General features: G+C 37.1%; 1 protein-coding gene across 1 annotated transcript; it reads right to left on the reverse strand.

Annotated features, from left to right (window-relative positions):
* Window positions 1–832: 832 nt before the first annotated feature.
* On the reverse strand, window positions 833–20,092 carry LOC124973770 (transport and Golgi organization protein 1 homolog). The gene is made up of 22 exons (XM_047537494.1): window positions 19,747–20,092; window positions 18,849–18,977; window positions 16,295–16,316; window positions 15,147–15,224; window positions 14,947–15,057; window positions 13,876–13,947; window positions 13,594–13,695; window positions 12,806–12,928; window positions 12,593–12,704; window positions 11,659–11,714; window positions 11,480–11,570; window positions 11,173–11,311; window positions 6,996–7,097; window positions 6,077–6,137; window positions 5,929–5,964; window positions 5,784–5,851; window positions 5,563–5,663; window positions 5,283–5,420; window positions 4,517–4,597; window positions 4,359–4,408; window positions 2,601–2,772; window positions 833–1,604 (listed from the first exon to the last, which is right to left on the reverse strand). Exons 2-22 carry the CDS (start codon window positions 18,956–18,958, stop codon window positions 1,276–1,278), a joined length of 2,154 nt encoding a protein of 717 aa, XP_047393450.1. The 5' UTR covers window positions 18,959–18,977; window positions 19,747–20,092; the 3' UTR covers window positions 833–1,275.
* Window positions 20,093–25,833: the final 5,741 nt, after the last annotated feature.

A 25,833-nucleotide genomic window follows, 5' to 3' on the forward strand; every position in this document is an offset into this window, starting at 1 on the left:
TGGCAGTAAACAAAAGTACCAGCCTTTTACAATGTTAATTTCATCTAAATCTTTAAATGTGCTGAAAAAGTGACTATAATTGATAGTACAGCTCTGGAGAACTAGTTGTTAGAAGCATCATTTTAAAGATAATAGTTACAGGTTCAGGACTTTAAATATGGTACAATTCCAGATTCTGAGCCTTAATTGAGTTTTCAGTAAAAGTAGCAGTGTTCAAATATTCATTGTAAAATAGTATCTAACAAAAAAAGGATTTAATTCAGCCCATAGTTGCTGAGTGAAGACACGTCAGAAGCCTTAGAGTCTCAATCATTCTTTCTCATAGGATTATACTATTGTATTCTTTTGGTCATATTTCTTGAAAATAAGTGGCAAGGTATAGGAAGGAGAAGAGACTGTACATTTTAAAAAAGAAATGCCCTTATTTTTTATAGACATGACATATCACTTTGATTTTTCTATTATACACCCTTAAAGCAATAATGGCAAATGCAGTAGAACTTCAGGTAGAACAATCCTTGCTACTAATGTAAACTCATTCTCAGGCAGTGAGGGTTGGAAAAAAGCACATGAATGTGCTATAAATAGAACCACAGACTTCTCAGGAATAAAAGAAATCCCTTGTAGAGTCCACAGGTGAACAAGGTCCAGCTTCCTTAACAGTGAGCAACAGGGAGTGTGATGCCAAGTCACTGTCTTTACTTCTGATTCTGAGTTTACATGTTTTCCAAATGGCACAAATCTCATGACAATCCAATGAATCAACAGACACTTGAGGAATATTAATAAACAATTTTTTATTTAATATCACTACAAAGAACTTCAGCAAGAAGGGAAATAAGTTTAGGAAATATGTTGAGTAAACATTTTTAGCGTAACAATCTGTGACCAGATATTAAGACAGAAACTTCAAGCTTATGAACCCCATTGCTCTCTATCAACTGGAATGCACTCAAAATAGGATAATGGAAATACATGTTCTTAAAGCATTTCCACAGGAAATGTTCATATTTTATGACATTCTAAATCATTTAGCAATTATATATGCTACATTAACTAAAACACAGGTATTCCTTATTGCACACTTCGAAGTGCAAGGCTACATTAACTTAAGAGGTGATCATTATTTAAAAGGGGAATGATAGTTTAGAATTTTTTGGCTCAAAAATGCAGACTGCCAAGGCAGCTTAGTTCTAAAGATGAACCCTTAAGACTTTTGGATTTCAAAGCCAATAATCCCTTTCCACAATGAAGAGTGCACAGTCCACATTCTGACTAAGTGCCAGAGGTCATGGTTACAGGCTGTTTTAAAGCCTGTGAACAGTCCTGGCTACTGCTCTGAGAGGCAGATGAAGACTCATCTCTAGAGCCTGAAGGTGTTAAGTCTCTTGCAGCAGGTGTTGGTGAGTAGTCTTGGGGACCATGAGTTGGGGGTGGTAGTTGGGTACCAGGAATGAAGTACTCTCTCGTACCAAATGAACCTAAAGGTCTAAGTGGTGTGGGTCCTGGTAAAAATTCCCGAGGGTCAAGAGGCAGATCCTGTTTTCCAGGTGGAACACCTGGTGCATATTCTCTTAAGCATAGTGGTGGATGCACACCAGGACCTGGAAAATAAAAAGGAAGCATTGTAAATACCCACAAATGTATAAGTATGAGGATGATTTCAAGTATGTTAATATACTTTCTCATCATTTCTCCCAAACCTAGAAATTCAAGTGGTGACATCCTGCCTTGACAGGAGAGGCAAACTGAGCTTGAACAAATTTAGCTTACAGCCTATGGCCAACCAGCCATGAAGCAACATATGAAGGATTTAAGCATGACTCTATTTAGCTCCAGGCTTGTCATTTTTGTATCCCCACCATATAATGGCAGAATTATTTCTATCTCAAAAGACCTCCATTTTTATTTGGTAGTACTATATACCATTAGAAGAGGATAGGTTATGAAATAAGAACTTCATTGCATCAAAGAAATTTTGATAAAAGGAAATGCCACTGTCTACTACTGTATCAATTAAAAATTCATGGTGTATTTCAACATGGACCATGCCATCAGAATCAAGGTGCATGCCCTCCTGGAAAAGGCCTTCCACAGCCACCTAACTAAATTCAGCAACATTTATTAGGTCAGTGTTAAATCCTCCTTAATACTTCTCTCTGAATTTTCTCAAGGTGAGGAGGGTTTTACTTTTACTTTGCTATATTCTGTAACCTATTGCTTATGCTTCTTTCATGGGTGGTTACAACTTTATGTTGTAGGCTGTACATATCTGTGATGTTGTCCATCCCATCCACCTTTCCATCCATTGCAGTACATAGCTACTGATTTCCAACAAACATCTGCACAAGTAATTTTTCTGGTTTTCCAGTATATAGCCACTTTCCTTGTCTATGAGAGAGAGCTACTGCCTATCTCGGTATAAGATTATGTAGTGCCTGCCCCATGTGCCCCAAGAAACTGGAGGAAAAGCTAAAATGTACTAAGTCACCTTTGTTCCTGTACTGTAAAGCCCAGAGATAGCAACTGGTTTAGCAAGGAATAGAAAGAAAAGATGAATATGATTTACAGGTCAATCAGTAGTGTTCAGATCATCATACCAAATGGTAGAGGTCCAAAAGTACCACCAAGCTGAAGTGTCCGAGGAAGTGGCCCAGGAAGTGGCCAAGGTGGTGGTCCATATCGAATAGGTGGTGGTAGGGGCCCTCTCACAGGGGAGCCCATGAGAGATACCCCTGGGAAAGGAGGGGGCCCTTTGGTAGCCATATTAACCTGAAATTTAAGATTTGAAAGCAGTTAGTTTTAAAATTCCTGTATATTAAGACAAAGTACCAACAAGGTAAACACCAAAACCCAGGACAGGCACCTGTCCAGAGAGCACCATCAGTGCAACAAAACTCTACCAGTCCCACACGTTCCCATCGACAGCTGACAGAGGTTAGAAGGATGCCGTAAGAGCGAGCAGTGTGTGTTACTGATTATATCTGCATGGGAAAGGGACAGGCAAGAAGACTGGCAGAAGGTATCAACAGGTGATTTCTGACCAGTACGTCATGCTCTATACACTACAGCTGATTTCAAAGGAGCCCCTCCCCCACCACAGCTCTTTCATCACAATAGTTCAATACTTACATATTAAGAAGGTACAGAACATAATGAAAACTCCATTCTCTATGCATCCAATAACAGCTATTATTCAGAGTATCTTCCACAAGCCTTTCATATATCATTCAAATTCCCAGAACTTTTAGTGTCTTATTTTAACTAAATGGGAACTGAGGCAAATTTGCTGAAGGTCTTAGTACATGTAAAAGGCCTGGCTTGAACTCAATCCCAGGTTTGCCTCTAAGCTATGCTCTTCCCACTTCTACTCCTCTCTATCACAGGGTCTCTACTCTCTTTAAAGTCAACTGAGAAGGGGTTTGGGGTCTTATCTATGGTGCCCTTAGATAAAAAGATTTCTCAAAAAATGTATATTCCTGGTATAGACATACAAGAACTCGCAAGTATATTCCAACACGATACTATATACACAAATTAGAAAGACAATGCTTTAATATTTACTTTCATTTATGGTATACCATATGAGATAATGACTATTTCCTATGAGAAGTGGGTTAGAAACTAAGCAATTAAATTTTTATTTTAATACAGAGCAGCAGAAGACCTACCAGATATAACAGCTACACAAGCTGCTAAAGAATGCACTCGTGAATAAATGAGTCTATTGCTTGGGACTAGCTCAACAGGTCATTTCACATTATCATTATTCACTGAAACACTATTTCACTTCCAGAAAATCTGTTACCCATCTAATTTAAATCACTCAAAATCAGGTTTGCCTCCTACTGTACAAATGGAGGAACTCCTAAACAGCATACTCCCAAGGATAATAATGATGAATTATGTAATATATAATGAATTTACTTTGCCTTAGAACATTCACCCCAAAATACAATGTGAAGTTGGAGTGATGACTTTTCACAGTCTGAAGTTAATTATGGTTACACACACTTCAGCAACACTCCCAAGTTAAGGAGAAAAGTACGCTCAGTACTGCATGCAGTTTAAGGCAAACAAGGTCAATATCATGTTCCTCATATCCTTCCTAGAAATACACAGAATAGAAGCCCAATTGAGTCCTCAACCTCTAAGTACTTACTGCTGTTGGCTGCTCAGCCAAAGAAGTAACAGTGGGACCTTAGGGGGCCTTGGGTTCGTGGGGAATGGTTTGCTTTTCAAAAAATGAATGTGGTAGCACAAATAGAACACAAACAGGGATGATGTAAAGAGAAAGTGCTGTAGGAAAGCTAATATTCCTGCATGACCTCATGATTCACAATGCCTGCAGAATTTACCTTGCTCTCATCCATCACCTTGGCTGGAGAAGAGCTGCTGTTCATGGAAACTGGACCATGTCCCGGGTCGGTTAGAGGTCAGAGAATGAATTTAGAATCATTCCAACATGAAAAGAATAAATATCCTGCATCCACAATCCTAGAGTCTTTGAAATGACTTGGTCCCTTACCAGAGGCAAAGCATTTCCCAGAGGCTTCAGAAGACCATCGAGGACAAGGAAAAGGTCCATCCATTGACCCTTGGGAAAGAAAGAACAGAGTCCTTGCATGTAATATGCAGAAGATAGAAACCAATTGTGGGCAGGTCAGGGTTCAACAATAACTAGAAAGCAACATTAAATACTCATTTCCCAATATATAAGTCACAATTTATGCAGAGACTTAAGTAAAAAAAGAAATGCCTTCGATTGAAAGACCAGCAGGAAGCCCTGCACATTAAAAGTACTGGTTCTGAACTTCAAGCTATAGACTTGAAGTATGTAGGCTGGCTTTTCTTCAGTCTGTATAACCTGACTTCCAATCTTACCAATACTATAGACATATTTAAAATTGGAAATAAGACTCAGTATTTCACATTATTACAATGACAATGGAAATATATATGCTGCATAGAGTTTTAAGGCTACTTTTAGAATATTTGAAAAAGGAACACCACAGAGAGTTAATTTAAAGATAAAGGCTTACACTTCAAAGTGTAAAATTGTAAGAAAAAATAATAATACAGGGACCTCCAGGAAAAAAAAAAAAGTTTTCTATTCTACAGCAGATTTTACAGCACACTATTTATCCAATATGACAAAATAAGAAATCTTCTTCTATATATGTACAGGCCCATGTTCTATAATGTTTTCAATAGAATACTCAAAAGGGGGGGAAAAGAAACCCTTGAAACAGTTTATTGCAAAGCAACATGTGAATGCTCACCAAATTCACTTCTACCCATATCTCCTCCATTCAGAGTAGCAGAGACAGGTCTCCCAGCTGGCTCTGCTCTCAGTGGAGGGGGACGTTCTCCAGCACTCACAGGGGAAGGGCCAAAAGAGCCATTCTTGCTCAGTGGACCTAAGGACAACAATGCCTTGTTCCCACTTAAAAGCAGCCTTTACACTGCCCGTCCTTTAGCAAATCATTCAGAAATAAAAAGTAATTTACATACATTCTGTACCAAGAAATAGTCTACCTCCCCTTACAAAGTGCTCCCTACCTCTCCGGGGAGGGTTTTGTGTCTTTGTTCTTCCTGCCATTGGTTTTACAATCACAGGTTCATCTTGCTGCATTGCCATCTTTTGGGTCATTTCCAATAATCTTGAATATTGAGAAAGAATGGACTTAAATGTGAAACAGTAATCTACTCCTTCTTAGATATCATCTAGCATAGTCTTAAAACACTATAAAACATACAGGAAGGTATCAAAAATCACATACTTGTGTCTCAAATTAGCAGCTTCCCTTCTCTCTTCAGCTATAGCTCTTTCTGCAGCACAAGCTTTGAGCTATTAGAGAAAGAAATATTCAAATTCAGTTGCGTAGGCTATACACAAAATAAGAAAAGGGGGAGAAAAAGTCTTACCCAGTTATCATGAGCTTTCTTCTCATGAGTGGCAATCTGAAAAAGACAACACATTAAAAAAATGTTTAGGGACTCATTATAATAGCCTATAATGGTCTGTATTAGATATCAAAAAATTCTGCAACTACACAACAGTATTAATCACTACATGGTTCTTAAATGAGCGCTCTGCTTTCTGTAATTCTTCCTCCATTTCTTCAATTCTCCGCCTAAAAATTATACATGGTTTTATTAGTGAAAACAATTGAATAAAATCTGAAACAATCTGACCATGTTCCCTTTACTCTGTCAGCTATACTTTTAAAGACTTCATCATACATAAGAAAAACACTTTATATAGTTATACCAATCATGTGAGATCAAAATTAACATTACACCCAGGTGCAATGGCACAAACCTGTAATCCCAGTGACTTGGGAGACTGAGGCAGGAGGATCACAAGTTTTAGGCCAGCCTCAGCAATTTAGTGAGAATCTATGCAACTTAGACCCTGTCTCAAAGTAAAGAAAGATCTGGGGATATAGCTCAGTGATAAAGTGTCCCTGGGTCCAATCCCCTGGATCAATAAGTAAATAAATAAATATATAAAACCTAATACTATCTAATTTCTAACTTAACTGCGAGAGATTCTGAATTGATAAATTATAATTTCCTTAACTGGTCATCAATGTGTTCTCAAATAATTTTGCTAGGCATATCTTCTTCCTTAAAACTTTTCTTTTTTAAAATTATATCCATAGAAGATTTCACAGGTCTATCAAGTGGCACATTAATGGTTTTAAAACATCGCATAGCAAACTGCTTTCTTAAAGAATCACTCCAACATACAAAACCCTCAGAACTGTTTGCATGAACCAAGTTCCCTTATGGTCTTGCCAGCATTTGGGTATAAGTCAATTTTTGTTAACATTTTTCATTTCTTCAATTGAAATTTATTTTTCTTCTGTGTGAATTGAATGTGTTCATATCCTCTCATTACTTATACTTCTGTGTTCTTTTCTTCTACATCATGTCAAATCAGATTCAAAAGAAAGCTAACACTAGAGTTCATTAGACATTGAACTCACTTGTAAGTTTTAACTTCCAGTGCAGCCAAAACTGCCTTTTCATCTGCAGCTGACAGCCGCTGTGCTCTTTCTTGTCTCTCATACTCTTCTCGACTCAGTTTCCTAAAAACAAAACCAGTTTTCAAGTCAAAGTTTCTCTTTTCCCCTAGCAGTGTGTATGACTGCTCTATTCAAATGTCACTTCCCACCCTTCTCTAAAATGCTTAGGATTATAAAATAGGAAGGAATTCAAACCTGCAATTTAGGAAATCAAAACTGGCAAATCACTTACATTTTTCTTACTTCTGCTCTTAATTCTCTAATTACCAGTAAATAAAACAAATGTAAAAACAATATGTGCTCCAAGGGCAAGTCTCCTAGGCTCAAGATGATGAAAACTCACTTTACTTCTAAGTGGAAAGTCAGGACTGATCAACCTAACAGAAGAATATTAGAATAAAGCAGGGGAGAATTCTTTGTCATTTCTGCCATGGCTAAGTACATCTTTGTCATTCAGGAATTTGTTTCCCAATCCAAGACTGGTACCAAGAGTCAGTCAGTCAGAGAGAAAGCTTTTCTGAACATGTCTTCTAACTCTACAATTCACCACAGAACATTTTCACACTTTAGACACCTATTTCAAAAGAATTGTGATTAAGCAAAAAGGCAAATCTGAGTTCTGACAATGTCTACCAACCACAAAAAGGATCCAAATTGACCCATCATCAGGATATTATCTACTGACAACAAGTTTTAACTTTGATCATGAAAATCAAGACATTCATCTACTATAACAAAGGTAGACACATTTAACGGTTTAAAAAATACTTTCTGCTATCTTTGCACTGCTTTAGCCATAGTTCCAATTCAAAAGATAAGTAACTTGAAACTTAATTTTCCATGAATCAGAAGGAAAATTAGAAGAATTAGAGTAATCAAATAGAAAAGGGGATTATGTAGTCTTTTATAACTGCTCATTTAATTCTTTAGCAAATATTTTGAGTGTCTGTAATATACTAGTTACCTTGTAAAATGCTAAAGAAAAAAGGAGCTCACTGTTTAAGATATAAATGATGACTCGGCTGGGATTGTGGCTCAGTGCTAAAGTCTTTACCTAGCATGTGTGAGGTACTGGATTCAATTGTCAGCACCACATATAGAGAAATGAATAAAATAAAGGTCCATTGACATTTTAAAGGGAAAAAAATATAAATGATGACTAAAGGAATATAATAACTTCCCCCTGACACTGCCTTAAGAAATAATGTGGAAAAAACTGAGTATTGAAGAAGAGGAGAGAGAATTTTGTTTCCAATGATCAATGAACTAGCCTGAGAGCACTAAGAATAATCAGACCACCTTGAGAAGAATACACAGAATGTGTTTAAAGGGATCAGAGTTGATAAGGCAGGGAAGATATGTGTATGTGGCAAAGATCCATTAGAAAAAGTAATCTCAGAAACACAATTAAGCTGGCATTAAGGAATCACTGTGACCTTAAATAGTCTGGGAAGTAAAGTCAAGATTATGAATTTCATCAAAGGAATAGAAACTCCAAAACTAAGAAATAGTTGGATGTGGTGGCCTACCTATAATCCCAAATACTCTGGAGACAGAGGCAGAAGAATGAGATTGAAGATAGCATGGAAAACACAGTGAAACCCTGCTTCTTATGACAAGAGCAAGGAAGTGGGGGATATAGCCAATGGTAGAGCACATGCTCAAAGTTCTGGTTTGAGCTTGTGGTACCCATAAATAAAACAAAAACCTGAAAAGGCTGGGGTTGTGGTTCAGTGCTAGATTGCTTGCCTCACACATGTGGGACACTGGGTTCCATCCTCAACATCACATAAAATAAATAAACAAAACCAAGGTATTGTGTTCATCTACAACTACAACAGTATTTTTTTAAAAACCTGAAATATAGTAACTGAAATTAATAACTCATTAATGATTTTAGGAGCAGACTTGAGAAGTAAAGTAAATCTTAGCACTTTTAACTAGGTCAGAAGTAAATATCCAAAATGAAACAAATTCAGAATGTGGGAGGCAGGGGAAATCAACTTCTAACATGTTTTACTGAAATTAGAAGAGAGAATGAGGTAAAATTAACATTTAGAAAAAGACCCCAAAATTCAAGAGATGGTTAGTGGCCCTGAGCCACATAAATGCAAGAGGTAAGGGGGTGTGGGGAGGACTACACCTAGGCACTCCCTGATACAACTGTTAAAAAGTCAGAGAGAAATGACTACAAGAACTAGCACAGGGGTGAAACATTTGACAAAGGAAACAACAATGATAATGGACTCCTTAAAGAAAAATTTTAAAACACAAGATAATTATTTGGCTCTCTTGAAAGTGCTAAACTAAGTAACAGTCAAAATTCAGCAACCAGAAGAAAGATCCTTTAAAATTGGAAACTGGTTTTAACTCTAAGCAGGAAGCTTAGAATGTCTACCTACTATAATACAGATTATAAAAGTAGCAATATTTAATGGATAAAAATGCTATTCTCTGTTTATCCTTATACTACACTCTGATACACTCATCAAACCTATCACTAAAGTACAATGTTAAAACAGAAAGAAAGTAATTTCAAAGGAGAGACCAACAATGTAGAATGAAGAACTACAGAAACTGTAAATATGTGTATAAATTGAATGAATGGTGAATGAATGTCTTGCGAAGTTTGCAGTACATGAAGTACTCAGATCCATGACAGTATCTAATCTAATCCAGGAGCTACTTAAAGCACAGTAATCTCTGTCAGGATTCTATGAAGTTAAGGATATACAGCATGGCCTTTAAATTATAAGAAGATGAATATAACAATCTGTGATTACACCAAACTTACACGGGGGATGAGCAAAACACTTAAAAATATTTAAACTATTCAAAAGATACAATAAAGAAAAAACAGGTCATGAAATAGAAAGCTAATTCTTCAAAACTTCAGGCACTATTGACACAGACATACTAGCATTTTAGAAAGTTCACTCAAGTGGTTGTAAAGAAAATTAATCAGTTTGAAAGAAGTTATAAAAAGATGCAGGATGAAGAAAGGTGATTAGTTAGGTAGTAACAGAAAATATGACCCAGGCATGAGCTAACAGTGCCTGGGGATGAGTAACGAGTACAAACCACAGAGCAGGACTGAATTGATTTTGCAGGAATTGAAGAAAAGAGTGGTACATTCGACTGCATCACAAAGAAAATCAACTGCCATTTAGGTCATTCAGATTACTAGTAGGGACAGAGAAAAAAGGTTTTCTTTAAAAAAAAAATCAAGTGATGAAACAAGAAATGTTTCTGTGAAGCTGGCCAAGCATTTAGAACAAAATTTTAAGATTCTAAACAGGTTGCTTGGAGAGAAAGAATTAGAAAAGTTAAGGGTAAGGTTTCAATGTTTAATGGCATTAGGCAGTAGAAGTCAAAAATACCTAAAAAGAGTTAGGTCTGTAAGGTCTGTCTTTGCTTCACGAGACAAAGACTGCTATATATATGATGAAGAATAAAATATAGTAGCAAACACAAATCTGACACAAACAACCTATTGTTAGAGAATTCAAATATTTTTGTGGATTAAAAACTTCAAATGAACTGCCAAAATATATCTTTCCATAGAAAACTAGCTCAGTGACATGTATATTTGAGAAGATTAATATATAAATAAATACTAAAAATGAGCACTTCTGTAATCAGAACTGCTAAGGTCCTCATCACAGTTCAATTGTTTAGTGTGAACAGCTGAGATATTTGAGTCCAAAACTTACTTCAATAATACCTTCAATAAGTAAATTTTATTCCTTTTAGAAGTTTTTATTCTGAAAAATGGCATCCAAATCACTCAGAATTTTAAAGGTCAACAGTTAGAGATATAAGTTCAAAACATATTAGAATTATCTGACTGATCACAATGAAAGGAAACTGAAATAATGGTGGGATCGGAGGAAGCATCTGGATCTTCAAAAGACAGGTATTTCCACATCAGTAACTGTTAGTACCAGTTAGCCACTCCTGTTTCATATGAATCTGACAATTGGTTAGATGGAAAGAACAATGTGAGTAATGGGATACAAACCACAAAGAAAAAAAAATCTCTATTAACCGGAAGAAACTGTAAATATTCTTTCAAAAAGATAAAATTATCTGTATGAGATCACAGAGTGATAGCAATAACGAACAATGAAAACCTTACCTGTGCAGAGCCATCTCCTTCTGCTGGTACAATTCATTTAAAATGTCCACTTTCTGACTCAGAGTTTTGTACTCATCTTGCAGCCTAGCTTTAGCAGACTGGAGTGAATTGCAGTCATCTTCTAATCTCTTTATTTGGTCTGTTAAAAGATAAAACAACTGATCTCTATATGTGTACAAGGACTTGAGAATTTGTTTGAGGGAGCGGTGCTGAGAAAAATGAGAAGACAGCAAGAAGCCATTCTTTATCTTTCCATAGATTTTGAGACTTCTCAGCATATGGCAATTTCATCTCCAGAAGAACCCACCTTCTAGGTTACACTTTGCAGACATCGAGGCTCTTAGCTTCAGTTGTAAAAGTTTTAGATCCTCCTCAACTACTGATATTGCAGTGTGTGTCTAAAAATTACAGAAGAGAGACATACTCTTAAAAGTGAGGCACAGGAAGCATTCACAGGCACTATGGGACCCTCACAAAGAACTATACCCGAGAGACATCGATCAGCTGCTTAATTTGGTTTTTCACCTTCGCACTCTGGTCACCTGAAAAACAAAAGATGTTAACTGCTTTTCATTTCCTTGATTTTTAACTCTATATTCTCCCAACATCCCCAAACTAAACAATGACCACATTCAAACCCTGAAAGGAAAAAATCAATTGAAGGACTGAACTGAGTAAATTCATTGACTCTTAAGAGAATTGTAAGCTTAGATTTAAGAAAAAAAAATGAATTCCTAGTTTTTGCAATAAAAATGTTATCTGTGCTACTATTGTAAGATAAAAGCCTTTCTTCTCACACAGATCTGTCTCCACCTGGACAAGTAATTGTCTTATTTAGAAAGATTCAATCCTCTAGTTTATCCTTGAATCTACCAACAGGTGTGGTGTAAAACACTCTATGTAAGCTATATCCAACTTGGGAGAGAACATCTGGAAATATTTTCCACATCAGTAAACACTGCTCTAACTTCCTTATAGCCTCTAGCCTCTGTTCTCACAGCCTTAGTTTAAGGCTCCAACAACCTCACTACTCTTAAAACTGCCATGGGCCTTAAAACCACAGAGCCATAGAGATGATGAGTATCAAAATCAAATATCACCTGCATAAAGTTGAGAAACAAGTGTCTCTTACTGTACAATGTTCAATACTCAGAGGTTGAAGACATGACTATTGCTCTGCAGTGTACTTTCCTAGTTCTCAATAGGAACTTCATGTGCCTATTCTTCACATGCCTATTGCTGCACTACACCCCAGCAACCCACTTCTGCCAATGCAACAGACATTTCTACAGATCCAGGGAGATGCACGTACAATTCTGCACAGAGCTTAAGAAGAAATTCAGTCAGCTGAGAAGTGGCATCTGTGTACTTAAAGACAGGAAAGCAAACAAGAATTCAAACTCCCTGAGACCATTCTTACCTCCTACTTCTTCATTGGCTAGTTCATCTGACTTACCTCCTCCTTTATTTTGACCCTCACGTTCCATTTCAAGCTCTATCCCATTCAACTGTGTAATATAATTAGTGAAAGCCTAGAAAAGAAGTAAAAGGTTGGAAGAGTCTCTCAATTTTAATTCGGAAGCTTTCAGGAGAATTCCAGAGACGAAGCATGCATTTGGAGAAATAAACTTACATTAATATTATCATCTTTGTGAGTAAGAGCTACTTCTATATCTTTCTGGGACTTCTCAAATGATTTTATTTGCTCACTGAGCTCAGCATGTGATTTACTCCAGTCTTTGATTTCATGCTGCAACTGAAAAGTCAAAACATGTGAATTCCTATGGGTTAGGGTGGGGTTTTGCCCTGGAGACATCAGGACCACAAGATTTAGACAGGGAAATAGAAAGCCATACCTCCTTGGTAGCCTGTCACTAAGGGTTGAGACCTCAGTTAAGGAAGAGGGAAGAGTGGCCCCAACCCTCAGAGCTGCAGTAAGAACCTCAGAGCTGTCAAGGAAGTTGACCCTGTTGATTGCATTCCCTAGAAAATTGCTGCCAATTCAAATCACTTACTTCCAGTAAGAATGGATGGGCATATGTGACTGGCTCCTGAATTCAGACTCCTTATCATATAACCTTCCCTTGGCCCATGAAAGAAGTAACTACTCAAAAAAGGGTTATAAAATACTTAATTTTCTGCATGAAGAAGTTTCTTTGAGGCAATCGAGTTAATAACTGATTGATGTTTGATAAGAAAAGACCAACACTCTAAGGACTGAAATAAGCTGTACAGAATAGAAAATTCCAAACACATGGAGAACACGTATATGCACTCAATTTGGGGAGAAAGGTTTAAATTTGCACATCTAAGAAAAGGTCCTGCATGAATAATTCCTTACCTTAGAAACAAATCCAAGATACAAGGTAATAATATTCACTTCACTAGCTTACATTATGTATGACATCAATTTTTCTTTACCTGCTCTTTCTTCTTAAGCCTAGCATTTTCTTCCTGAACCCAATGGCATTCACACTTCACCTTGTATTCACTAAGCTTAGCTTCATTAAGAGCAATTTGAACCTAATGCAAAACACAACAGTTAGTGAATTAATTCCACAGAAAAGAACAAAGTTACACTTTCCCAAACCAGACATCATGTAGTTCTCATTTGTTGCACATTTTAGCACAGTTTAAATTTTTGGTCTTCAACCAAACTAATATGTTGGGTTAATATCCTGTAGCAGGTGTTGGCAAGTTTACCTCTGAAAATTCTGAAGCATTCATTGAAATAACATCCTTTAACTTCTCTACAGAGTTCTTCTTTTCTATTATCTGCCAGGTGAAAATAGAACAGAAAATATGCATGAGGATTTCAGTAGAAATTCTGATAGAAATATACATATATGCTAAAAAAAGATAAACAAGACAAAATGTATTTCAGCCCACCCCCTTACATTTCAGGCAACCAGACTAAAAGGTCAAAGTACAGAAAATGAAAATGAAATAAGTAAATAAAATTTTTAAACGTACAGAAAATTAGTTAATCTTTTAAGTACACCAGTTCAAATTAGTAATTTTTTTCTAGTGATGGTGAAAAAAGATTTCCCAAGATCATGTTAAAGCTCTCTTGCCTAAAGTAAAAATGATAGAATCTAAGGGAGAATAGACAAATCTCACATACAGAAGAATTCAAAAAAATTTTAAAGATATTTGCTCCTCCAGGAAGTGGAACAGAACTCTTCACTCTTTGCAGTGCCTGGGATTGAATCCTGGACCTTCTGCATGCTAGGCAAGTGTTCTACCATGAGCTGTATCCTTAGCCCTTAACTCTTCATACTTTCACTATGGACTGTACATAGTAACTTCCAAAGAATAGGCAAGGGATTGGAAGAATCCCAGTGGAGAAATATGGTGAACATTACCTCAGCTAGGTGATCAAGCTTACCTGGGGGTGGGATATTTCAGAACACTCTTGACTATCTTTGCAACTTTTATATAATTATAGAACTATTCTAAAGTAAAAAGTTTTAAAAAATAGGATGCTGTAAAACAAAACAATATACAAACACTCTTCGATGGGGCAATAGTTTCTGCATGTTTCAGAGGGCAGAGCAAAGCAATATGAAAATTATCCAGGATTGAGGACACAAATATAAAAATAATTTGTTGTATCAGTACTGAAAAGTTCCACAAAATGGGCAGAAGCGGGGTCAACTTCCCTGACTTCTAATCTGACTTTACTTAATACCATGGGGAAAGTCCAAATTAACCCATTTTACAAAATACTTCAAAAGCCAAATTACACTAACACTTAGCCACCAAAACTCTTACCAAGTCCTCATTGTTGACATTCTGTTCTCTCTCAGATTCTAACATAACATGAAGACTTTTAGCTCTGTCCTCAAGAATCTCATTAGTTTCTTCAAGTAGCTTGATTTTATCCTAGGTAAACAGATGTCAAGATTAATAGTTACTCATTACATTGACTTTTGAGTTTAGAATGTAACTCCCATAAAACAAGGGATTTGTACCTTATATTTCATTGCTTCTTCAGAGAGGACCATATTTTGTTTTTTGGTTTCTTGGACATGTTTCTTTGATTCCTTGATCTATGTAAAATAAAGTATTCAGAATTAAAAGATACATGTTATAGTCTTACTAAAACTTACTTCTAGGTAAGTGACCCCTTCCAGAAGAAAGCAGTACTTAATACACATGATGATTCCTTAGGATTCAGATGGTTTGTATGAAATAATGAAACAAACATTTAAAAACAATTTTAAAATATCTCAACTATAAAACACGTGGAAATGATTCAAGCTGTAATCAAGGGGGAAATAAACTAGAAAAATAATTCTAACTTCTGTTTAAAATTTGACACTTTTTGCACTAGTTTTTCATTTTCTTTCTTCATATTCTTTAACTTTTCAGAAATTTGCTGTTCAATAACTAAAGGGGGGGTCCAGATTATTACAATCACAAAACAAAATTCAATTAAATTGACTAAAAGCAAAGACATGTTATCTGGCATTATTAGGAAATACTTCTTTGCATAACTATTATGCCTTTAAAAAGTAATCTATAGTTAAAAGCAATAAGGGTGTGAAACTATTAAAATTTAAGAAAAATATAAGAAGGATTATATTTCAATTGAAGCTCATTTCAAAGATGGGAAATACAGTAAAATGTTGTAGTTTGATATTCCTCACTTCTTTTTTCCCCTTCTTCTTCCCCTCACTTCTTAAAACACTTTCTTTTCAGAAAATGGAATCATTTCAAATTTATGTAATTTTTTGGCAAAGAAAAACAAAATGGAAGCATACTGACTTACAGTACCATTCTTTATCTACTCAAATCAATGATTGAATGTATGATTAAATCATTAGCACAAAATACTGTTCAAATGTACTACATCTGCATTATATCAATATTCAAAGTGAATATGCCCTAAAACTAATCTCCTTCCCACAATTTGTTCTTCCTCATCTTCTATCTCAGTTGGTACCATCAACATCTACTCTATTATCCAAGCTAGCAACCTAGGAATAGTAAAATTTTAAGGAGTTAAAAAAAATAAGAAACATCAACAATCACTATCTACTTCTAACATATATAAAACACACATCAAACACAAATACAAAGGGTTACTAAAAGTTACAGAAGGAGGTTAAAAATTTACCTTGATATACTGTTTCTTTGACCTAAAAGAGAGAGAAATAAAGATTAAATTTGATGTCATTCATGCATCTGCTTAAAAGAAACAGAATCAAAACCAAATGAGAATATACTAACTGTCTGATTCTGGATTAAAAAATAAGTAAAGGAGAACAAGCATTTCATTAGCCTCTGTCATACAGAAATACTAAGGTATGTATCTTATGCTACAGTGTATATATATCTATTCCAATCTTACGGCTTGAGAACTTACCTTTAATAATAGAAATGGCTACTATTTTCAGAAAAGTACACTAATGCTTCACTTACTCAAAATTGTTTATTTGATAATTCTAAACAGCCAGGATAAAGTCTAGAAACAATGACTATTCAAAGAACTCTGAGGAAACAAAATTAAAGATATGCCACTTGTTTATTTTCTTAGATGTCGATGGACCTTTATTTTATTCATCTCTTTATAAGTGGTGCTGAGAATCGAACCAGTGCCTGGCACATGCTAAGCAAGCACTTCTACCACTGAGCCACAAACCCACCACCGACATGTGCTGCTTTCACTCACCAAAAAACATCTTAGAACTCCAATTTCAATTTGGCTATTGGCTGAATTTAGAAATAATCTAAGAGGCTACATCACCTATTTCTGCAAACCACTAAAAATAGCTGTAAGAATTCTTAAAAAAAAAAGATTGCTAGAAGAAAATATGGAAGCAACAAGAGAAATGACAGTTAACATCTTCTGGAAAGAGCAAAACCTGAATCATTTCCCAAAGACGGCAATGAACTGTCACATAATAAAACCTAAGCAATAATTCTTTTAAAACTTCACTAAATTTCTTTGCAAATTAGTATTTATTTCTCCTTTTCAATGTTATAAATGGTGATGGGATACTCAGATGTATCCACAGATCATCCCTGGTATCTTGGTAATACTGTAGACCCTAAAATACCACTTATAATGATCTTGTTATAGGAAAATACATTCAGAAAACTCCGACATAGAAAGAAATGGACATTTCTCTAATGTCATAGGCTTACTAATCAGAGAGTAAGCTTTCACCCAAAATGACAGCAGGGGAAATTGGGAAATAGCAAAAAGCAGGCATCTAAGGTAGAGACCAAAACTCCAAAGTCAAATGCTGAGACTGAGGAGCAGCAGCTAAGACCCAGATCCTACCTAACCTAGTGAAAATAGAAACAGGTGCCAGGGTTCTTGAAAGAACCAAGAGAGAAATATAAAATGTTTTCATTTTTTCCTTTTCTCTTTACCTTTCTATCCTCCTTTTTCCTTTTAGCTGAGAACAAGTTCAATGAGATTACAAAAGTCCTCACAGGAATCCACGCAAAAGATCTTCTTTTTAAGAAGGCATTTCTTTTTAAGTGCTTTTATACTCAATTGTACAAGGAGAGGAAACTTGTATTAACAAAGGTATGTCTGATATAATTAAGTAATCAGAAAAGGAATACTAAGATTTGGAAAGATTTGCGGCCAATGTTTCTGGCCACTTTAACTGTTGAGTTTCCACTGAAGGCTTTTCATGCCTTCATAAAATAATTTTCCCCCAATTATGTTAAGTAACTATCAAGCAGAATGACCTACAGTATAAACCTGTGTATGTTTAAGCATATATACATGTATACATACACATACATATATGTACACATACACACATATATAGACAAATTCTACTCAGAAAAAAAAAGACTAAGGAACAGAAAATTTAATAATATGTCTCTGGACAACATATAATCTATACTTCCAAATGAAAAGCTATTTTATTAACATATCATTGAATGACAAAATCTGGGAAATGCATATATAAAAGACTGAAAAATTACCTCATCTGCTTTTCATCATTTTGCTATATTCCTGTGAAGCATTTTTTTCTTGTGTATGTGTTTATATAACATACAGTTATATAAACATTTCATCAACATTTAAATCTTAGTTTCTGCTTTTTTCTATTTCACATTAAATTGTGAGCATTTTCTGTGCCTCAAAGTCTTTGAAATATATAAAGCTGCCTACTATTCCATTATATGAACATATGAGAACTTAAAAAGATCCCTGTAATGGCATAAGTTGTGCTAAGTTTTCAATGTAATACACAGTTCCGCTGAAAAACCTTACCAAAAATCTTTAAAGCATAGTTAGTTATTTCTTTAGGATAGATTACTAGACATATTATGCTACATAAAAGGATATTTATATAACCTATCCCATCTTTTATCTCACTTGAAGACTTCTGATACATATGAAACTACTGGTCAGAATGGCTGAAAGAATTACCAGTTCTTCCCACTGTACCTACCTAATTCTTAATTTTTAGGTTTTGATACAAGGAACTTATAAATTGAAGTTTTCTCCTTGAGATTTTTCAGTTATCTTGTTTTCTTAAGTCTTTACCAAAACAAAGATTACACTAAATTATTTTATAAAGTGAGTGTGAGTTCAACCACTAATTTGTGTTTAAGTTAGTAAACCGGAAAGGGGAGGGGCAGTGATTACAGAATACCCCATGCATTTATGTGCTAAGGTAGAAGGAAGTTAATTTACTCACAACAAGAATAGTTCTCCAGAAAATGGCAAATGAAACAATTCCCAAGAAGACAGTGAGAAGTACAGGCTTCCACGGCAGTCCATAAAAATCAGGCCCAGGCTGAACATCATTGGGCAATGTGGCAACTAGCTGAAATAGACAAGTTAGAAGCAATGAGAAACCTTATATTCATAACAAAAGAGTCACAAAGATTCATCATGGCAGTTCCAAAACCACCACCATCATCTAAAAACTACCTCCTCAAAATTCTCCAATAGCTTCTTCGAGAGATAGGATCCTGGCAGTGTCATATTTCTTGTTTGCCCGCAGTGTTTAAATACTTTAAATTGGGCATAGATTTCCATTTGGAATAGGCCCTACCGACATCATATTGCCTAACACCTGGCTAGAATCCCTCCGGATGCTACTTCTCTCATAGATAACCCGGTCTTTATGATTAAAAAAATTATGTAAGATAAAAACTTAAGTATATGATAAAACTAATTAATTTTATGGCTACAAATAAAACCACGAGGATAATGAATAATACAAATAATGAACTATTTCTCTAAGGTTTTAAATCATATTTCCATTCTATCCATATAAACAAAAACAAATGACAAGTAATGCCAGACAACTCTAGAAAACTAGCTTAGATAAACTACTCTGAATCTAACTTCCTTCTATGAAACTTCATGTCTAACTCTAAATGTGCGCTCAAAGGGAGCGTATTAAACACCAGCCTTCACTCCTCTACTCTACACCGCCCTCCTCAAGTGTCCAGAGGACTCTCATTCTGGCCCCACCTCCCAACAGTCTCCAGAGGGACGTCAGCTGCATTTGGGAACCTACCGAGGGGCTTGCCACCTCTCAGTATTGCGTTAAAAAGTGCAATGAGGAGAGCTTCAAGTGCACTCACCGGCTCGCTTAGCAATACAGCTCGGTGCTGCCTGCCCAGGCCTGACACGCTCCATTTCTCCGTCGCCATCAGTCAGTGCAGCCACTCCGCTCACCACTCAGCCACCCGCCTGCCATAGCGGGGTCCCTCCCTACGAGGACTGCGTAGAGAACCTTCAGGGGTCCCAGAAGCTCGGGGTCCCGGGAAAAGCGGCGACAGAAGGCAAGGCGGCAGGTACTGAGTTCATTGTGTACGGACAGCTGAGCGGAGAAGATGCTTCCCTGCTGAATGGCACAGGACTCAGACCTCTTCCGCCTTTTCCTACTTGCGAAGGATGCAGCACCGGGGAGCGAGTACTGGGAATGACCCTCGCCTTCCCCCGCCGCTGGCGCTTCCCGCCCTATGCCTACAAAACACGTCATCAGCCGGTGCAGCGGGGCGGACCGCAGTGCGCTGAGATTGTGGAGGAGAGGGGAGGAGAGGGGAGGAGAGGGGAGGGAGGGGAGGGGCAGAAGGAAAGGGGAGGGGCGGGAGGGGCGGGGCGGGGAGGGAGCGGGAAGAACCAACTGCGGATTCCGGCGTGGGAGAGCGCCAGCAGAGCCCAATGGAAGAGTCCAAGTCAAGGGTCACGGAGAGGAAAGAGGCTCACCTGCCCTTGGAATTTGGAGAGGACACGCGGTTTAGAGGGCCCCCAAAGTAGCTAGGAATCTAACAGAAGGGGATTATGGTCGGGGACTAGGAAAAAGGAGAAAGTCAGGCCTCCTGGGCCCTCCCAGAGCAGAACTCTTTTGTCACAACGTGCTGAGACACCAGGTACCTGCCCCAAAGGTCCAGACAGGGGAGGAGACACCTCTTCTGCTCTCTTGGGAAGGATCACTGCTCAGAGTGATCATTCCTTCCCTGCTCACTCCATTCCTGTGCTGATTTTGCCCTATCCAACCTCTACTTATGAATGACACTACTTTTTAAAAATTTCACCCTAGCGTGTCAATATCACCCCTACCGCCAATGGCTTCATTCCAACCTACAAATCAATAATAAAAAGGCAACCTAATTAAAGCAGGCAAACCTCTTGAACAGACACTTCATAAAAGAAGATATAGAAGTGGCAACTAAGCAAGTCAAAAGGTACTAAATGTATTAATCGCAAGGGATATGCCAATGAAAGCCATGATGAGCCACGACTTCAGGCCCAGGAAGATGCCAAAGACTGACCACATCAAATGCTGGGGAGGATGTGGAGCAACTAAAACCTCACACATAGTTGGTAAAAGTATAAAATATTACATCATCTTAGAAAAATGTTTCTTTTGTAAGGAAAACACATGCCCAACAATTTCACTCCTAGACACTGGTCTGCAAAATAATTTGTAAAAGAATGTACATAGTAGCCTTATTGCTAACAGCTAAAAACTGGAAACTAGCCCAATAGGACACTGGATAAATCATGGTATATCCATACAATGTGAAAAAAAAGGAAGAGAACACTGATATATGACAATGACCTAGAAACACCTCAAAAAATTCCATTAAGTAAAAGAAAATAGATGCAGAAAAATTGGCTGAATGGTTCCATTTATGTGAAATTTAAGAACAGGCAAAATTCATCTATAGATCTAATTTAATTTAATTTAATTTTGATAGAATTCATCTATAGATGAATTTGATAGAATTCATCTGATAGAAATCACAACAGTGGTAGGTGCAGAATTGGCAGGAAAGGGCAAGAAGGAACTTTCTGAAGTGATAAAAATATTCTATGTCTTGATCAAGGTAGTGATTACATGGTTGTAGACATTGAAGGGTATATTTAGAATTTGTCCATTTAAGTGCTGTTTAAAAAAAAAACTGATTATTGATTTCTTTCTTAGATGTCCAGATGCATTGATTGAACTCCCACAGAGTTGAGATTTACCCCAGGGACAAAGAAGGTAATGTGAAGACCAGGAGAACCAGAGACAAAACTGTGGAGCCCAGGGAAATCTAGATGGTCCACTTTTCCAGCATGACTTTTTCTCTGCAAACCCACGTGTCACTGTGCATTGATTTTATACTAGGAATTATGCTAATTGTTTCTATAGACCTTTTAATCCTGGGCAAAACAGAAACCACAATGTGAACCATGAAGCTCCAGGGAGTTATACAACACAACTGGAACTGCAACACAGCTCTTCTAATTTCAAGTCCAGAGCACTGTCTAGGGCTGTCTCTGGGGATGATGCCAGTTAGGGAACCCAAGGCTCATCTTAAGGATGCAGACTGAGAAAGGAGAGAGGCCAGGCCTTCACCAGCCAGTGACTCCCCACAGGTGTCATGCTCCTGCTCCTGTGTTGGGCACTGAAGTGCCAGAGGGAATTCTAATTTCCTCTCCAAAATTCACTTGTTTTAATAGGGACCAGGGCATCACTGGTGACTTATTTTTGCAAATACCCCCAGGCCTGGCATGACCTGCAGACTTGGAGGATTGCTGGCCCTATAACACAACTGCAGCTGGAGAAAACCCTGGGATCCAGTTAATGGCCCAGGCCATCGGAAAAACCATGGTGGTGGCCTCAAGTGCTAGGCCCTAAGGTCTACCTGTGCAGTGAACCCAGGTCAGTGCAGCGGAAAAGGGCCCCAACCTCCCATCCTCCACAACACCTGCTTCCTGAAGGGCAGCCAGGCTCCCAAAGAGACATAGTGTCATCAATTTTTATCACGTCTCAGAGAGGTGACCTTCCTGGGGAGGAGACAGGGAAACAGGCCTGTGGAGGTGAACAACCTGAGCTGGGAAAAGAAAAGATTTCCAGTCACTTGGATCCGGTCCCCAAGTTTCAGATATAAAGCCACCTTGTCAGAATTGCCTGGACTGTGATGCCTTAGCAAGTTTTTTCCATGGAATTTTCTGTAAAATAAAAAGGTTTAATTTCGTAAAAGTTCAATGTAAATGAAAGCTATTGAGAAATAAAACATTTAATTACTAAATAAAACAGATTAAAAATTCCTTTAATCTTAAGAAAAGTAAAATCAAGCAAAACATTATCTACACACATGTATATCTCATTTGCATCTATATTCATCTGCTGAAGTAATTTTTTTCTTTGTGGTTTAATTTAAAATTCTGGTTGATTCTTTGTATATTCTCTGTCTGCTGCCATGGACAGAAGTCATCATCTCAATTTTGTGTAAGTACATATTTGCTTTTGCCTATTTTAACAGTTAATGAAATGCATGTACAGAGTTAAACATCCACTATTACAAAAGACCCTTAACAAAAGCATGCAGTCCTCTGCCCTTTGTTGGGTAAGCAAGAAAAAACTCATTTTGCAAAAATAAGGCATAGAGGAGAGCAAGTCCAAACAGTTCTACATGAATCAGTCTACTACATGTCTTCTATTCCTTTAACAACAATGAAAAATGTCTGCCTTCTTAAAAATTTTATTTTTAAATTGAAGAATAAGATGTTACAGATAAGTGAACAAATTAATGGGTGCAGATATAATGCAACACCACTAAGTGCACACACCCAATTACCATCACCCTGGTCAAGAAGTGGAAAATAACCAGTATCTCACCAGTCCCCACCAATGCGTTTCAAAGGTGACCATTATCTTCATTATCAAAGATGGATTTTGCCTTTTTGAAGTTTCTAAAAATGCAACCGCTCAGTAAATAATCATTATGCTTCATTATGACTTAACATTTTTGTGAGTTTCTCTCATGGTTTTACTTGTCACCGTAACTGGTTTTCATTTGTCTAGTTTTCAATCACACAATCTGTCCATTGTATGGATAATGAACACGTGGGTCGTTTCCAATGCTGGGTATTACATATAAGGATTCTGAGATGTTTTACATGTTTTTGGTGCACATGTGAATGGTGGTATATACCTAGTGAGTAAAATTTACCTATGACTAAAACTGCAGAATGATAGGGTGTGTGTGGATTCAACTTCCATAGAGAACAGCAAACTTTTTAAAATTATACCAATTCCTGATGACAGAGGAGAGTTTCAATTGTTCTTCATCTTTTCCACTATTGGATATTGTCAGCCCTCTTAATTTTAGCCAGTCTGGTGGTTTCATAGTGGTATGACAGTATATCATTTTATTTTATCTTGATTACTAGGAATTGAACTCAGGGATGGTCTACTGCTGAGCTACATTTCCAGCTCATTTTATTTTTATTTTTAAGTCACCCAGGCTGTCCTTTAACATGCAATCCTTCCTCAGCCTCCTGTTTTGCTGGGATTGCAGGCTTGGTTACAATGTTATTTCAACTTGCATTTCTCTGATGACTGAAAGAACTTGAATATCTTTTCATTTACATATTGGACTTTGGATATTCTTTTGTAAAATTCTTTAATCTCTTACCCATTTTTCTCTTCTGTTGTCTTTTTCTTATTGGTTTATAAACATGTTTTCATATTTGCATTATCAGTCCTTTTCAAATAAATATTCTACAAATATCTTCTTCCATGCTACAGTTTGCCTTTTCACTCATTGATGCTCTCTTCTAATTAATGGAGCCATTACTCTTGATTTCATTTTCTGGTTCTTCGCCCTAGTTACTATTTTGTAGCTCTCTAATACCTTTAAATAGATTCTAAAAAATTAATTTCTCCAGCCTTTCTAGATGTTCTCAGTGGAAGACTGAACAGAACCCCCTCCAATAATCACCACTAATCTCTCTACTGTTTTGTCATTTCCATACTTTAACATATGCACTTAGACTATTATTTCTTGGTTTAATACTATAAACACTTTATATTGATTGTTTAGTGTGGTAGATGAACATGTAACTATCTAACATGTGTACACCGTAGTCTCTTACTTTCCTAACAGTTATTTCATTTTATGATTTAAAGCTTTAAGTCAAATTTGTTTTACATTTATTAACACTATCCAAAATACTATTCACTGCGGGTGTGTGTGATTGGCAAGAACTTTTCAAATCCCTTGTATTTGGGACAACAAGGAAGATTCTCTTTGAAGCTTTCAGCAGCCCCAATCACTATTCTAAATTTTCCAGAATAGTATCAATTTCGAACATGACAAACTCTAGGCATTCTTAGATTGAACTATAGTAGTTTCTACTATTTTGGCATGACTCCAAAGGACTGTGCTCAATGGATGCTATAGTTTGGATCTTGAACATTTCTCAAAGACCCCTTCCCATAGTTTCCAGAATGGTACTATTGGGAGGTGATGGAAACATTTTTTTTGGCCGGAATGGGGGATTTAACTCAGGGGCACTCAACCACTGAGCCACATCCCCAGCCCTATTTTGTATTTTATAGAGAGACATGATCTCACTGAGTTGCTTAGTGCCTTGCTTTTGCTGTGGCTGGTCTTGAACTCGTGATCCTCCTACCTCAGTGGTGCCTCCCAATCACTGGGATTACAGGTGTGCAACACAGTGCCTGGGGGCAATGGGAACTTTAAGAGGCAGGGCCTAGTGGCAAGTCTTCAGGTTACTATGGGCATGTGCTCCAAGGAAACTGGGGACCTCAGCTCATTCTTCTTCCATATTTTTGTTTTCCAGCCATGAGTTGAGTAACTTTGCTCCATCACATGCTCCCTGCCATGATGTACTGCATCGCTGCAGGCCAGAAAGCAATGAAGCTGACTGACCATGGACTGTAAGCTCTGAAACTGGGAGTGGAAATAAACCTTTTCTCTTTATAAGTTTAATATCTCAAGTATTTGCTTTCACGACAGAAATCTGCTAGCACAATGGGGTTTGTCTGTTTAATGAGACCTGACTTTAAATTGGTGTGAAGTGAGTGAGGAACAGTTGCTCAGCAATAAGGGTCCCACTGACACCCCCACCCCACACCACCAAGCCAGCACTCACTTCTCAACACAGCTGTGCTTGACCTTCCTCTTGGCTTACGTGCAGTAACTCTTACAGAGTGAGGAAGATTTTGGAAAATGGTCTCAAAAAGAAATACAGCTGCTGGGTCTGGTGATAGAAGAAAAGATAAATGAAAAGAATTTAAGAAAGATTTGGATCTTGGCCAAAGGGAAGTTTAGGAATGAACTAGAGTGAAATGTTGTATTCAATAGTGACTAGGATGCACGGTGAACATGTAGGTCTCCCATGAACTCTGTATAGAAGTGACAAAA

Source organism: Sciurus carolinensis, unplaced genomic scaffold, assembly GCF_902686445.1.
Source record: "Sciurus carolinensis unplaced genomic scaffold, mSciCar1.2, whole genome shotgun sequence".
Lineage (NCBI taxonomy): Eukaryota > Metazoa > Chordata > Mammalia > Rodentia > Sciuridae > Sciurus > Sciurus carolinensis.